Here is a 17,586-nt window from a genome sequence, read left to right on the forward strand (position 1 = left end):
GCTTAATAATGCAAAGTATGTCTTTCAATTATAAAAAACACATATGTGATAATAAAATTTTTAATCTAATAAATGCACTTGTCTTTTTGATCTGGATACAGTTAAATGTTGGATTCTTAGTAATGAGGATTATTAGTATCAGGTTTTCAAGCAAAGGACCTATGGGACACTTTTTCCACAGAATACGAAACAAAACTCATCTGTTCAAAATGATCAGCCAAGCATGCTATAATTTCCTGGCATTCCATGGGGTTGTTTAAACAAAGAAAACTACCAAGAAGGAAAAACAAAGAATATCTTTAGAACTGAAAGCCATGTTAAACAGCACTGATTTACCATTTTTCATGCAATTAACAGTAGGGATAACTCTATTCATCTCAGTTAAAATGCCTTGTTCAATGGTCTTTTGACAGACACAGGGGTCTCTCAAAACTTCACGTAGCAGATCGAGCACTCACTGTCACAGCGCCTCCTGCCAGTGATCCGTGAATTAGCTCTTTTCCAGCCTTGGAGCGCCTCCTGCTGGACAGTGTCTCACCTGCTTCAGGCCCCCTGTCCCTCCCGGACCCCGGTGCCCTTTATTTTGTAGTTCTGCCCTATGGCAGTCCCCACTCTCTGGGTCTCCCCTCCCAGGGAAACCCCCAACCCTCTATACCCACCTTGCGTCAGTGGCTACTGCCAGTCATCATCTAGCCCCCATTCTCTGGGGCAGACTGCAGTCTGTAATGGCCACTCATCACTGGCAAGGGGGTAGGACCAGCTGCCTTTCCCTGCAGCCCCAGTACCTCCTTAGGCCTTCCTGCAAGGCCTCAGCCCGGGTGATAGCCAGGCCTGAGCTCCCCAGCTCAGCCTGCCCCTTCCCCAGCACTGTTCTGTCAAAGGGACCCTGTCTCCCCCAGGCAGCTAGGTCTTCCTCACTCCAGGGCTGGAGTGAGACTGACCTAGCTCCTTCATTAGCCCTTTTATCGGGGCCTGCTGTAGCCTGATTAGGTGTGGCTCCAGCTGTGGCCACTTCCCCAATCAGCATACCTTTTCTCCCAGGAGCGGGGTAACTGCCCTGCTAAACTTCAGAAAAGACCTACTTAAGATGTTGAGTTAAAAATATTTCTTTCTCTAAGAAGTTTTTCATGCAAGTATCAGACCACAACTATCTTTAAATTCATCTGACATTTTCAAAGGAAGTTAAGATGGGATAAGATGAGCCCACACCTGGAACACCGTGTTTATAATTTAACTACTGCAGCACATTGTTATTTTTTATTTAAAAGGGGGGTATTCTGCCAAAAAAAAATATTAAAAAACTTACCTGACATAGAAATGACAGAAAAGGTTAAAAAAAAAAAATATAATATAATATATTATACTCAAATATGAAATTGCTGAGCTACTAACTGGGGTATGTAACCTATCATTTAAATCAGCTTCTATACCACATGACTGGAGGATAGCTAATGTGATGCCAATTTTTAAAAAAGACTCCAGAGGTGATCCTGGCAATTACTGGCCGGAAAGCCTAACTTCAGTACTGGGCAAACTGTTTGAAAGTATAATAAAGAACAGAATTATCAGACACATAGATGTACATGATTTGTTGGGGGAAGAGTCAAGGGAAATCATGCCTCACCAATCAACTAGAATTCTTTGAGGGGGTCAACAAGCATGTGGACAAGGGGGATCCAGTGGATATAGTGTATTTAGATTTTCAGAAAGCCTTTGACAAGGTCCCTCACCAAAGGCTCTTATGCAAAGTAAGCTGTCATGGGATAAGAGGGAAGGTCCTCTCATGGATCGGTAACTGATTAAAAGATAGGGTAGGAATAAATGGTCAGTTTCAGAATGGAGAGGGGTAAACAGTGGTGTCCCCCAGGAGTCTGTACTATTCAGCATATTCATAAATGATCTGGAAAAAGGGGTAAACAGTGAGGTGGCAAAATTTGCAGGTGATACAAAACTACTCAAGATAGTTAAGTCCAAATCAGACTACGAAGAGTTACAAAGTGATCTCACAAAACTGGGTGAATGGGCTACAAAATGACAGATGAAATTCAACGTTGATATATGTGCAAGTAGAGTCTGGATGAGCTCTCCCCTGACATCTAGTGGTGAGCTGTGGAAAAAGACTTCAGAAGCTGATCTCATTTGCATGGATACACCCACCCTGTCTATGTGCTCAGCATGATGGGATTGCTTGCCCAAATGATCATTTGTGGCAGGTGTTGGATCCCCAGTCTCCTTGTTATTTGAGCAGGAGTAATCCCCCACTAACAGCTGAAATCACTGAGAGCTATGTTAAGTGTGAGGGGTTGGGCCCTGAAGACATCTTGGCAAGTGGGCAGCTGGTGGAGAGGTGTGGCAAGTGGCTAGCAGGGAAGCTGGCAGAGTGGTGTGACCAGCAGGGTGGCTGGTGCAGGGGTGTGGCAAGCATCCGTTGGGATGATGAGTGAGTGCTTGAGCAGTGCAGTGTGTGAGGTGCCTCCTTACCTACCCCCCACCCCTGGCCTTCCACACAGGGTGTGAGGTGAAATCTGCAGATGAACCTCTGATCTCTGGGGCTGCACTGGCCAAGGACAGCAACTGTGAGTGGGATACAGAGAAGGGACGGGCATGTTAAAGGGACTTTTGGGTTGCTGAACTTAAGACCCGAGGGGAAAAGGACACTGCCCAACTTACTTGGGGGTGGGTTTTTTGATCATGGTTTGTGTTTATGAACCCTAGTTGTGGTGTTTTCCCAAATTAATGCTGAGTTAATTCCCTCCTTTTATTAAAAGTTTTTGCTACACTCAGACTCTGTGCTTGCGAGAGGGGACGTATTGCCTCTTAGAGGCGCCAGGGGTTGCTGTGTAATTGTCCCAGGTCACTGGGTGGGGGCTTGAACCGGTTTTGTGTTGTATTGTTGAAAAGGATCCCCTAGATACTGAACCCGGCCCTTGTTGCTGCTGGCTCCACCTGGCAGAAGGGTTACAAATGCGAAGTAATGCACATTGGAAAACATAATTCCAACCATACATATAAAATGGTGGGGTCTAAATTAGCTGTTACCACTCAGGAGAGATCTTGGAGTCATTGTGCATAGTTCTCTGAAAACATTCACTCAATGTGCAGCAGCAGTCAAAAAAGCTAACAGAATGTTGGGAATCATTAAGAAAGGGATAGATAATAAGACAGAAAATATATTGCCTTTATATAAATATGTGGTATACCCACATCTTGAATACTGTGTGAAGATGTGGTTGCCCCATCTCAAAAAAGATATATTGGAATTGGAAAAGGTTCAGAAAAGGTCAACAAAAATGATTAGGGGTATGGAACAGCTTCCATACATGGAGAGATTAATAAGACTAGGACTTTTCAGCTTGAAAAAGACATGACTGAGGGGGGATATGATAGAGGTCTATAAAATCATGACTGGTGTGGAGAAAGTAAATAAGAAAGAATAAATAACATTTTCTTATAACACAAGAACTAGGGGTTACCAAATGAAATTAATAGGCAGCAGGTTTAAAACAAACATAAGGAAGTATTTTTTCACACAACACACAGTCAACCTGTGGAACTCTTTGCCAGAGGATGTTGTGAAGGCCAAGACTATAACAGGGTTCAAAAAATAACTAGGTAAGTTCATGGAGGATAGGTCCATCAATGGCTATTAGCTAGAATGAGCAGGGATAGTGTCCCCAGCCTCTGTTTGCCAGAAGCTGGGAATGGGCAACAGGGGATGGAACTCTTGATGATTACGTGTTCTTTTCATTCCCCCTGAAGTACCTGGCATTGGTCACTGTCCGAAGACAGGATATTGGGCTAAATGGACCTTTGGTCTGACCCAGTATGGCTGTTCTTATGTTCTTATATTCATATACAATCCCTGGAATGCGCAAAGAATTCCCCTTGCTGCAATGATGTGTTCCAGTCAGATGGAAGTTTTAGGCAAAGTGTATCACTAATGTAAGTGGGCACAACTCCCTCAACTTTAACTACTTCTGCCAGAAGTGAATTTGGCCACAATCTTCAATATTAAATCTCACAGAAAACTGTTTTAAGACAATAGGTGGACCTTTGGTCTGACCCAGTACGGCCTTTCTTATGTTCTTATGTTCTTATGTTCTTAATAGGTCAGATTCTACTTCCCTTACTCAAGTCCTCACATCAGATATATATGACATATGTCAAGGTCAGATGGATTAATAGTTTTAGTACAAAATTGTAAATCACAAATTCTGATACAGCAAACTGTCACAGCTCCCCTTATTTAGATGGGAGAAGGGAGGGATAGGCATCTGGACTTTAGAGAAGGCAGAGAGCATGTGAGGCCTCCAAACCTCATGCATCTCAGGAATCTGCAAAATCAAAGGAAACTCCAATCATAGGGAAGTTATGCACCTCCATGTCACTCCCACTCCTAGCTTCATGGCTTCTCTAGGAGCTGTGCTGCCACTAGCTGGCCCCACCAAACTTGCACCGCACTTTACATCTGTGTGAAGGTGATAGTGTAGACCACAAATTAAGGTTGCTTCTAAAAGTATTAATATAGCTCTCTGAAAATCCAAGAGAAATACTGCCTGTTTTGCAAGGATCACATCATGCAGAGAAGCTGTTCCTCAGTCCCTAGGACTGAGCAACAAAAATCCCACAAAATCAAAACTCCAACCATACAATGGCCACATGAAAGGGCTTTGTGGGGTCCTGGTAGAGGAAGCATACTGTATTGGCTCTACTCCCCACTTCTGTGAGTTCAAAGGCCTTTCTACCTCTACACTGACCCCAGGCTTCAAAGTGGAGTAGAATGTAGCGCACTTAATAGTAAGGCCATGACCTCTCAGAACCTCCAGCTTTCTATAGCAACAAATGATCAGCACAATCTGTAGTACAATCCCCATCCAGACTCATTTGTGCTAGTCTTCAATTGATGCCTCAAATGCTTGAATAGATGAACCCACACTTTGCTCATCATATATTATGCATATACATATTTGGAAACTTAACTTGCCCTATTCTTTGGATATTATCCAAGTATTTCACCTGCTAAGAGAAGTGAATGCCATGTCCATCACCAGTGTATCGTGACTGAAGATGATTTTGTGAAATGAACAGGTTTGCTCGATCTTCCTTCATGCTCACTAGCACTATCCAGAGTACACCAAGCTGAAGCTCCCTGCTCCATCCCACCAAACAGTTGAACTAGTAGCTCCTATACAGTGCTGTCAGTGTTAGTATATGTGACATTTCACAGATTCATCAGATGCCTTTTAGAAGCAAGAAAACATCTATTGACCATGTTTATCTTTCTTGGGCCAGACTGTAGCCATATTCAATCTGCAGTTCTGACTGCATTTCCCACCATCCATGCTTAATTTTGGGCACCCGCGAAAAGGTTTTACAATAAATGTCAGCTCACATTATCACCACTGTGCTGGCTCCCCAGTGACCATTTCAACTGGGCAGAAAATGTTCATTTAATTAGTAGTTAGATTCCTGTGGGTGGAGGTGAAGGCAACATCTGTCTTTCCTATCTGTGCTAACATAGTTATATAGCTTTTCTGTTGTTCCAGAAGTCTTTCAAGCATATGATATGTAAAATGTGCCAGGACAAGCTGATGTTTTGAAAATTCTTCCTGCAGCTGTGTCAGGTTTTTAGAGCTTGGATAGAAAAGGCACAGATTTTACATTCTATTGATACATGTTGTCACTACCATGGTTACCATGCAAAAAGACATTGATGAGCACATTTCAGCAAGTAGATGCACATAGATCAACGGCAAGAAGAATTTTTTATTCTAACTACTTTCATTCAGCATCATATACAAAACAGAAAAATTATTTTTCTCCTATAATACTGTTAATGTAAATGGCAATTTTTCTAGGCATTTTGCCCTTTTTTATATAGCTTGGTAACAAGCACTTTTAGAATTATGCCCTTACCCAGAGGGTTTAAAAATATGGTTATTTACAATATATTGGTTTTAACCCACTATTATTTAGATTAAAAATATTTTGGCTTAAGAAAGCGTAAAGGTTTTTGTAGTTACAAAATATCTTTTGAATTATACTGGCCAGTGTGACGCTTGGGCAGTGCAAAGAGGCCAGATAATGGCTGTATATAACTAGATGAGGATTCGCTAGGAGAGGTGAGCTTTCAGTTGGTGTAAAGCTGACGTAGAATCATAGAATCATAGAAGATTAGGATTGGAAGAGACCTCATCTAGTGCAACCCCCTGCTCAAAGCAGGACCAACCCCAACTAAATCATCCCAACCAGGGCTTTGTCAAGCCGGGCCTTAAAAACCTCTAAGTATGGAGATTCCACCACCTCCCTAGGTAACCCATTCCAGTGCTTCACCACCCTCCTAGTGAAATAGTTTTTCCTAATATCCAACCTAGACCTCCCTGTGACAGGATGTGCATACCTTGCACTGGAAAAGAAAGGGTTAACCCCACACTATGGGTGGCGGAAGTCCTGCCCCCCAGGCCGTGCTGGGCATGCTCCAACTGCTGCCTCAGTATAAACGGGAGTAGCCCAGCTCATTCTGGGCTGACTGCCGGAGGGGAAGGACCTTTGGCTGGAGCACCAGCTGAAGAGCTGCCACAGCCCTTGCCTGCAAGAGCCAGAGACCCTGTGAGCCAGATTGGAGGCCTGGAGCCTAAGGAGCACTGGAGAACCGTCCAAACTGATGAGCTCAGAGACCCATTCGCCACACAGACAGCAGTGTCTGGAACTACGGTAGGAAGTGACTCAGGGAGGGTGAGCGAGTGGTATCTCCCGCCCTGGTGAGGTCAGCATGTTTCGGTGGGATTCCCCGCTGACCCAGTGACAGACCACTCCGTTGCTATTAATGCCCTGGGTAGGGGCCCGGTGGCCCCCACCTTTCCCTGCCATAATGACTCTAGCCATTAGGCAGTGCTGCCCTGTGTCCAAGGGCCACCATAGTGATTCTGCGGTTGCCCAAGGGCTGCCAGAGAGATTAACTGCGGTGATACTGCCCTGCCCCAAAGGGGTATGGGGTGTGCATACACTGTGACACTCCCCCACTGTAACTTGAGACCATTGCTCCTTGTTCTGTCATCTGCCACCACTGAGAACAGCCTGGCTCCATCCCCTTTTGAACCCCCCCCTTCAGATAGTTGAAGGTTGCTATCAAATCCTCCCCCCACTCTTCTCTTCTGCACACTAAATAAGCCCAGTTCCCTTAGCCTCTCCTCATAGGTTATGTGCCCCAGCCTCCTAATCATTTTTGTTGCCCTCCGATGGACTGTCTCCAATTTGTCCACATCCTTTCTGTAGGGGGCCCAAAACTGGACACAATACTCCAGATGTGGCCTCACCAGTGCCAAATAGAGGAGAATAATCACTTCCCTCAATCTGCTGGCAGTGCTCCAACTATTGCAGCCCAATATGCTGTTGGCCTTCTTGGCAACAAGGGCACACTATTGACTCATATCCAGCTTCTCGTCCACTGTAATCCCCAGGTCCTTTTTCTGCAGAATTACCACTTAGCAAGTTGGTCCCCAGCCTGTAGCAGTGCATGGGATTCTTCCATGCTAAGTGCAGGATTCTGCACTTGTCCTTGTTGAACTTCAGCACATTTCTTTTGGCCCAATCCTCCAATTTGTCTAGGTCACTCTGGACCCTATCCCTACAGCATATCTACCTCTCCCCCCAGCTTAGTGTCATCTGCGAACTTGCTGAGGGTGCTATCCATCCCATCATCCAGATCATTAATGAAGATGTTGAACAAAACTGGCCCCAGGACTGACCCCTTGGGTACTCTGCTTGATACCGGCTGCCAACTGGATATCGAGCCATTGATCACTACCCGTTTAGCCTGACTATCTAGCCAGCTTTCTATCCGCCTTATAGTGCATTCATCCAATCCATACTTCTTTAACTTGCTGGCAAGAATACTGTGGGAGACAGTATCAAAAGCTTTGCTAAAGTCAAGGTATATCACGTCCACTGCTTTCCCCATATCCACAGAGCCAGTTATCTCATCATAGAAGGCAATCAGGTTGGTCAGGCATGTAGCCAGCTTCTATGTCATACCCAGTGCAGGGAGCTTGCTCAATGTTTCATTGGACTCTGCCAATTCTCAATGGGTGGATGGTTCTTTGGGGACTACACTGCCAGCTGGTGTAGTTTAAAGTAGTTCTTAGGCAGCTCTAACACATGCCAGGGCCAGGTCTAAATCTGTGCAGGGCAGAGAAAGAAGGGTTACTATGAGATGTTTTGTTTGTGTTGTACATATACACACAAACGGAGGGATCCACGCAAATATTTGAAGAACTAGAAATATGTAACCAACTCCTTGATGTCTTGCCCTTTCCTCCTGCACTGAGTGGAGGAAAAAAAATAAGGAAAATATATTCAAAGTAAGACAAATTTACATTCATCGCTAGTCTATGCACCATAGAAAAGTTCTTCCATTTGAAGAATCCTTATCAGACAACTTTTCCCATGCTGCACGGATCCAAAGCAGCAGAAACAGGATTTCATTGACAGTGTGAAAGCCACAATATTGCCCTTAATTAATGAGCACGAGCCCCATCTATCATTTTGAGCTTGAGCTGACACTGGAAAGGGTAAAACGCCCATAAAGTTTCATGGGGATTTTATCACTTTATGCTTTATCTTTCAATTGGATGAGGATAAAGGGAGTGTGATAATTACACCTGTATTGGCAGATCACCATTTACTGCAGACTAAAGTCAGAATCTAAGTCCTTCTTGAGTGGAGGATCTCTTCTATCAGGTCCATCAATCTCTGAGGATGGAGCAATAGAGATTCAAACTCTGAGGGAAAGCATTGCTTAGCCACTGGCCTGCTGAGAGGGAAGTGCCTTCTGCCTCCTTCTGGCTGCCAAATGCACAGGCATTAGTAAGTATGAATGGAAGGGGATAGTGACAATGCACAAGTAGAAGCAGGTTGGAGGCAGCATTTGTCAAGATGGAAAAGACAGAATTGGGAAAGAAGAAAAAGGGTGGGAGTAGGTAGGAACTGAGAAGCTGGATGGGGATTGGGGGGGGCGGGGAAGCACCAGTGGATGGGAACAGAATGGGGACAGGCACTTGGAAGGAATAGATGCAGATGGGAGTAGGTATGGAGACTGGGTTCCCAAGGAGGTGGGCTTCACATAGGCTGTAGGGGGTATGTTCCAGTTTTTAACCTTGAAAGATATGGGGAGGTCACCAGCCTGCAGTAGCGTGGTCATAGAAGCTTTCTTGGGGATTTCCTTCTTCTACAGATTCAGGACCTACGTGGACCACGTGAACTGAAAACAGTCAGAATTCCCTCTTCAGAGTAAGGAAGAGTCAGGCAGAAGACAGCTGAAGCCTGCCCAGTGAAAAAAGTTCGGTGGCATGGCAGACAGGAAGGCAGCTGGATTTCCAGAAAAACAGGATTTCTGTTTCTGAGAGGAGGATTTTGTGGCAGTTGCCACATAAAGTACATTCTGTGGACAATGCAGTAGAAGTTGTGGCACCTTCCCTCCATTCGATCTTTTTCTTCAAGATGAGTCAGAATGGTGTATTTGAAAAAAAAAATCCTCAGGAACTTGCAGAAGTACGATAGGTACAGCTTCTATTTTTACCTCTGCATCCCTGAGTCTACAAAATGCCATCCCACTAGAGCTCAGAAGGGTCACATGCATTCAGTTCGTTTTAAGAGGAGAGAGGAATTTTATATTTAAACTTCAATTTTGGCAGGAAAAAGTGATGTAGTTTTTGCTTTTCATGTGATTTTTGTTTGAACCTGTTGCATGTTGTAATTTGTAGTTGGTTAAAATGCTACAGAAAATAAGCATCATAAACATGAAATATTGGTCTCCTCATACATAGCAATTCTGTGTTCATAATGAGATGACAGAAAGCCAAGGCCAGTTTGGAGTGGCAATAGATAGAGCGCAGGTACCAAAATACTACACCTCTACCTCGATATAACGCTGTCCTCGGGAGCCAAAAAATCTTACCGCGTTATAGGTGAAACTGCATTATATCGAACTTGCTTTGATCCACCGGAGTGCGCAGCCCCGCCCCCCCCCTCCCGGAGCACTGCTTTACCGCGTTATATCCGAATTCGTGTTATATCAGGTTGTGTTATATCGGGGTAGAGGTGTAAATCCAAAGGACCGAGCTCAGGTCTTCAAATATCCATGTGGTCAACCCAAATATGGGTAGGTCTTACTATAGTATTTCTTTTCTCATGTTTCATTTTCCACATCTGAATTCATATTTTCATAAGCCTTTGCTACTCATTTTTTTACCAACTGATTTACTTTCATCATCCATGGAATTGCACCATTAATCACATGTAACAAAATATTTCTAGAAAAATGTGATCTAACTTTATTGTGCATAAACAGGCCTGTTTACAGCTTCTCAGAAGCTGGGAAAAACAACCTCTTGCAAAACTGTACTTGTCAAAACTCCAATATGTCTGAGGGGCACAGAAATTGACAGCGTGAGAGTAGCTTTAAATTGTGATTTACAAAGGAAATTAGCTACTTATTCATATATTTTGAAGAAACAATAATACAATGAAATAAAAATGATAGTTAAGGAAAATAAGATTCTCTATTAGTCACACAACAGGCTGTAACAGACAAATTATTTTTAAAAATTGAATATTGGCTAATGATTTGTGAGTTTAAGTTCAAAGAATCATGAATGATCCCAAAGACCTGAAAATAGAAAAGCTAAAGCCACTTTAAAGCTAAAGGAGGGATAGCTCAGTGGTTTGAGCATTGGTCTGCTAAACCTCAGGGTTGTAAGTTTAATCCTTCAGGGGGCCACTTAGGGATCTGAGGCAAAATCAGTACTTGGTCCTGCTAGTGAAGGCAGGTGGTTGGACTCAATGACCTTTCAAGGTCCCTTCCAGTTCTAGAAGACAGGATATCTTTATTTAATTTATTCATATTTTGTCTGAAAACCAAAGTCTAAGATCACTTTGGAGATTCTCAGATGAACTTATATTTCATTTTCAATTTGAAGTAAAAGTTAAATCAAAACAAAATATTGATAGGATGGAAGAAATAACCAGAAAAGATGGTGGAGCTTATATCTGACCCTAAGATTAAGGACTTTCAATTGCCATTAGCTATGCAAATGTAGAACCTGAAGAGTACAGCTAGATCAAAAATTACATTTGAAGATCAAGTAGCAGCAGTGGATTAAGAAGGCAGTTTACTAGGCTCTCTGTGAGCTGAGGGGTGAAAACATTATCCACACCTAGACGGAAGGCTATCTTTTGTACCTTTTGTACTCAGATGTTGCAACCGTCATCCATTCCCAAACTAGAACTGGTGCAAAAGACAGCTATCAATTTCTTAAGCCGGGTGTCTCATAGATAGAACACTTGACATCTGTTCCCAGGACTTAGCCTGGATACCTGTAAGCTTCCAGATAAATTTTAAGATCTTGGTTTTGACCTAAGAAGACCTAAATGGTCTGGGACTACTCTACCCAAGAGACAGTCTCTTTTTCCAGGATAGACTGACACAGTTATAATCAGCAGATTGTTGATTCTAGGTCCCCTTTGATATAAGAGAGAGGAGGCAACTGGGCTGGCAGGGACCAAGCACTGGAATGCCCTCCCACACCTAATCCAAAATATTTACTGACTTTCAGGGCATGTTGCAGGGCCCATTTATTTCACCTGGCCTTTGGAGAAAGGTAGGAGGATTTACAAAAGAATGGAGCCAATATGTCATTATCAGGTGTCATTTGATAGATGGAGTAAACTGACTGAATTGTACTTGGTTTGTAATTTTGAATAACTTGCAGAGAACTCAGAGCCTGCGTATGGTGCTTTTTACGGTCCATAAATAAAAAAGGAATAAATAAAATCAACAAACAAATTTTAATCTGACAACAACCCCAAAACAATTAGGCATTGCGGTAGGGATGAGGTGAGGTGTAGGGAATCCTTGAAAATAACCAGTGACAAATTCAATTCAGAACCATTGTTGTGTGTGTGCATGTGAGTGTGCAGGGAGACAGGGTGGGAATGAAGAGTATTTTACAGCAGACTAAATTAACTTTGTTGTGGAATTTGGGGGTTGCTGCCACAGAGTAAACAAAGGCCTTAAGCATAAATTCTGAGATGCTTTTTTTTTAAACAAAAAAACAAAAAATATAAATATAAAATATGAGAAATCATAGAATATCAGGGTTGGAAGGGACTGCAGGAGGTCATCTAGTCCACCCCAGCTCAAAGCAAGACTAATCCTCAGAGAGATTTTTGCCCCAAATCCCTAAATGCCCCCCTCAAGGATTGAACTCACAACCCTGGGTTAAGCAGGCCAATGCTCAAACTACGGAGCTATCAGCTGCAATGAATGAAGAATATAGATAAACCTCAGGGCACAGTGCAAAACCTGTCTGTTCAGTCAAGCCTTTGTCTTAGGCAGGTTAATTATGATGAGCATTTTGTTTTTAGGATAGGTCAGGTAATGGATTCAGGCTAGTATCTTTGTATGTAAGTTTTTACTACAGCAGAGGGTAACTGTAAACTTGAAGTGAACTCTTTGTTGCAACCAATTGTTGGAAGAATTATGTTAATTTTGCTTAATTGTTAATGCATCTAAAAAGATAGATAATGCACAAGTAACTTTAAATCAAAGCATGGTAAATTTTATTTATTTTTAGGGCCAAATTCTACAAATGTGGTCTAGAATGAAGCAAATTCAAGATGACATTAAAGGAGTTTATTTCATGGGGTACATATTTGCCCTATAAATATATCTATTAAAACTTAAAGTGATAAGCTATGATATACAAAAGAGATTCCAATTAAAGTAATCCATAGAGAGTAGATTCCAGGGATTTATTTCTATTGGTTTACACAGGAGGAAAATGGGATTTCAGGAAATGTTCGCAGGATGTGAAGATTAACTACAAAAACATTTCAATAATAAATGGTAGAAACATAAAGCAATCAATCAGTCATTTTAACTCAACACCAGTAAAAAAATAAAATAGAACACCACTTGGATGTTCATTTCCATGCATACATCAGATTCAAATGCATGAAACAGCCCTCTCCCCCCTGCCTCCCCACAACACTGCTAATGGAAAAAGCAGTGGAACTATTTAGTCAACTTGATGTAATCTTGGTAGCAAATAACTTGCTGAAAAGGAACACATCTTGATGGACTAAGTGGCTTTTATTCATCCCTTGAACCATTTTTTAATGTTTTTACCCATTGCAAGCAGGCTACATAATGTCACAATGTGTTACGAAATAATAAGAAGAGATACTTTGTGCAGCAAGAGTCAAATATGCAATCTGCTATTTACATGTGAAAAGCAAGACGGAGTTGAACAGGAGGTTCACTGCCAAAAGGACTATATATTCTAAAATAAATGTTAAAATACTGAAAGGTGTCTCTATTGATACAGTATTTGCTACTAAATAGGCATAAATGACTAACCAGTAAACCAGAGACAATCTGCTTCCGTTCAAGTGGAAAACTTTGAAAGCTACTCATAGAAATTGAATTCAGCATCTATGCACAGACCTCTTTGTGACTGAAGTCATACATTTTATCTCTGAGTACTCCATAAGTTCATTGAACAAAACCAAATGCATGTTATTGGAAGAAAAGAAATGTGACTAAGAAATGAAAAGCCTGACCAAAACAGAAAGTACAAATAGTAATTGTTGAAAATTACACTGAGAATAAAGTAGTCTATTAGCTCCTTTAAAAAAAATCACAGCAAAAGCTCTTTCACAAATGCCGTATGCACTTTATACACTCGTTTTCTGTATTCAAGTTTAATATGAGAAGTGCACCACCTACTAAAGTTGTCCAGCACTTTCCATAAGACCCCGTTTTCACTTGCTTATAACTTTGCCAAACTTCTTATGCAGTGTTGTTGTAGCTGTGTTGGTCCCAGGATATTAGCAAGACAAGATGGGTGAAGTAATATCTTTTATTGGACCAACTTCTGTTGGTGAGAAAAAACAAGCTTTCCAGCTTACACAGAGCTCTTCCTCAGGTCTGGGAAACATCCTCTGTGTGTCACAGCTAAATACAAGGTGGAACAGATTGTTTAGCATAAGTGGTTAATAATATTGTCCAGTCCCCGCTTTTGATAGTCAGAGGCTTAGGGACACCCAGAGCTTGGGATTGCATCCTTGGCCATCTTGGCTAATAGCCATTGATGGACCTACCCTCCATGATCTTATCTAACTCTTTTTTGAACCTAGTTATAGTTCTGGCCTTCACAACATTCCCCTGGCACGAGTTCCATGGGTTGACTGTACATTGTGTGAAAAAGTACTTCTTGTTTGTTTTCAACCTGCTGCCTATTAATTTCATTGGGTGACCCCGTGTGTTATATGAAGGGGTAAATAACACTTCCCTATTCCTTTTGTTCAGAACATTCCTGATTTTATAGACCTCTATCATATCCCCTCCCCCCACCCTAGTCATCTCTTTTCTAACCTGAACAGTTCGAATCTTTTTAATCTCTCCTGTTATGGAAGCTGTTCCATACCCTAATCATTTTTGTTGCCCTTCTCTGTACTTCTAGCAATTCTAATATGCAGAAATTTCCTTACAATCTTTCCTATAATTTTATCACATAAGTCTATACTGTGAATATATGTTAATATTTAACGTTACAGGCCTCTACCATAGGGAAGGGGCTGGACTGAGCCCTTAGTAAATTCTAAATCAAGAGATTCGTTTCCTAATTCTGTTTCCTGCCAAGCTTTTTCTGACCATTTCATTCAAAGAAGTAGAATCATTAGGGACCAGTTATAGGTAAATCCATAATTTTTTACCTTTCATCATGAGTTGTATTCTCCATGTAAATCTGAGCACAAGTTGAAATAACGGAGAATTTTTGGAATTACTGTCCTATTTCTAATTTGCAAGTGCATTTACCTCTCCCAGCAGCTCTGTACCTCATCCCCCAAAAGGTCAGTTAGCTATGTTACAGTTTTAGTTTCATCTTCATCAATATGGATCTATGTGATTGAGCTTTAGGCTGGTTCATAGTACTGAGAAGGCACTTGTGAAGCTCATTCTGGAGCTGTTACTTCAGGCTGTCAATTTAAAGAAATACCGGGGATTAAGGGATCCCTTTTGAATTGAACTGAGTATCTAGGAGATTGTCATGTACTGTGGTACCTTGAGTTTATGATAGCTTTGAGTGTGCTTCCTGTTTATAAAGTAACTACTTTATCTTGGGCTTATTAAACTCAGAAGATGTTGTATTTATATTTATTGTAAATAAATGCTGAGGTCGAAGACCAAAGGGTTTATTAATCCAGGATATGATTATTACCAAATTAACAGAAAGCACGTTCAAGTTATTACTCTAAACATTTTAATTAAATATCTAACAGTTCCTTTAATGCAGGCAGCCCTGCAAAGCTGCTTGGCTCCAAATGGCTTCTGCTACCACTAGCAGCTCACAGTGCCTGTGATGCTTTTTAACTGTAGCTTTCCTCTCGCCCCTGCAGCCTTTGTGAAAATTATCATTTTAGCTGCAAAAATAATTACATAGCATAAAAATAAAACAAAAGCACCATTCACAGCCTCCTCAAGACCATGTCCATGGTCTCCCTACCTACAGAGAAATACTATTGTGTGTGCATTCCATCCTGCAAGATATATGCCCCCTATGCATGTTCTAATTTTGTAAGATAGCCAGACAGCTCTGTGGTCCCTGTCCTCCAATGGTTAGGGAAGAAAGAAGGCAGACTACCACTGGGGCTGTCAGCTGCATCATCTGTAAAAGTAAAGTTAATGCTTTGTGATTTATTGTATGGTTATTTCACCTTATTGAAGACTATTCCAAGTTTAATAACTTCTTCTCTAAAGTAAAAATAATTATTGTAAAAAGTACTAGATTTGCAGCACTGGAGAATGAAGTCCTCTTAACTCACAGAAGAAGTTCAGCATGGGCAACTGCAGTGCAAGCTTTCTCCAGCCCAAACAACTCTGATCGTAAGACACCATCTTTATTATGGAGGGCAAATCTGTCTCCATCTCCCATTAATCCTTGACATCTCTGCCAAAACTGCCAACACCAGATCTTCTTGTTGTGGTTGTTTTTGTGATGTGGGTCCCTATCCATTAGGAAACTGAGAAGATCACCAACTCATTTCATATAGGCCAAACAGCAAAAAATGGTAACAACTTTCAGTTGCTACCAACAGTTGCTGGATTTCAGACTAACTATTAACACTTGTATTATAGAAAGCTAGGTATACAGTACCTCATCGAGGTACTGAAATGCAGGACTTGCAGCTACATCAATGGATCCCTCATCTTGGATATTAATTGATGGAGCTATGGCATAAATAGGCTCCGCTTTCTCTGTTTCTGGTTCTGAGTCACTGGAACTGGAACTTTCTTCACCAGCATCACTCATTTTTTCAAAACTCTGTGAAGTAATAAAAATACCAATATTCAGCATTTATAGATCTTTAGAAACACACACGCTATGCAAGTAGGGTTGCCAATTTTGGTTGGGTTTATTCCTGGAGGTTTCATCACATGACAATCTTTCATTAAAGGTTAATCTTTAATTCCTGGAGGGTTGGCAACCCTATATGCAAGAGATGAAGAAAACAAAAAGATATGAGTTGGAATGAGACCTGTGTTCAAATAAAGAAAACCAAACAATGATCGCTTTCAGAGGTTTGCCTTAATGAAAGCTGTAACGAGACTGTGTCCCACTCTATTGTATAAATGCTATAAAACCCGTCTAATGGTTTAGTTACACTATAATTCTGTAGATAGAAAGATAGAAGACAATCCTCCCTACAGCACAGTCAGAGTCAAACGTTTTGAGAGCTATACCTGCACCTCTTTATTGGCATCATCCTATAAAGTGCAGAGAGCCCTCACCTCCAAGTGATTTAGGTGATGGAGAGGCATTTGTAGGCCAGATTTACAAATTTTACCAAAATAGCTATGTTGGCTAGGAGTGAAGAGGGAGACAAAAATCACACCCCAATCAATACAGCTATGCAAGCAAAACCACCTTTGTAAATAAAATGTACAGTGGCAAAGAGTCCTTTTAATGGTATAGATCAGGGGTAGGCAACCTATGGCACATGTGCCAAAGGTGGCATGCGAGCTGATTTTCAGTGGCACTCACACTGCCCAGGTCCTGGCCACCAGTCCGGGGGGCTCTGCATTTTAATTTTAAATGAAGCTTCTTAAACATTTTAAAAACCTTATTTACTTTACATTCAACAAAAGTTTAGCTATATATTATAAACTTAGAGAAAGAGACCTTCTAAAAACATTAAAATGTATTACTGGCACACGAAACCTTAAATTAGAGTGAATAAATGAAGACTCGGCACACCACTTCTGAAAGGTTGCTGACCCCTGGTATAGATTGTTGTCTGAGGAGATGGTTTAGGTCCTTTTACTGGTATATGCTGTGCAGCTTTGCTGGTGTAGTTATCCCAGCAAAGTCTTTATAGTATAGACTAGCACTTTGATTCAAATTGCTATAATTCAAGAAGTTTTTCAGAAGTTTGTTTCCTCTTGAGCTGTAGGAAGAGATTTTATTGGTTTGAGTCACAAAGTACGCTCTATCTGGCTGATGGTGAATACTGGGAGGAGTTTGA

The 17,586-nt window shown here is 41.5% G+C and overlaps 1 protein-coding gene across 1 annotated transcript in view; it reads right to left on the reverse strand.

The window, feature by feature from the left end:
• CCDC146 (coiled-coil domain containing 146) overlaps positions 1-16,373 on the reverse strand; it is a 107,285-nt gene extending 90,912 nt beyond the window's left edge. Inside the window, exon 1 of the mRNA XM_065423400.1 lies at positions 16,218-16,373. Within this exon, the coding sequence (XP_065279472.1) occupies positions 16,218-16,373 (156 nt within the window). The remainder of the gene's footprint in view (positions 1-16,217) is intronic.
• Between the last annotated feature and the right edge of the window lie 1,213 nt (positions 16,374-17,586).

The sequence above is a fragment of the Emys orbicularis genome, chromosome 1 (assembly GCF_028017835.1).
Source record: "Emys orbicularis isolate rEmyOrb1 chromosome 1, rEmyOrb1.hap1, whole genome shotgun sequence".
NCBI classification, from domain to species: Eukaryota; Metazoa; Chordata; order Testudines; family Emydidae; genus Emys; species Emys orbicularis.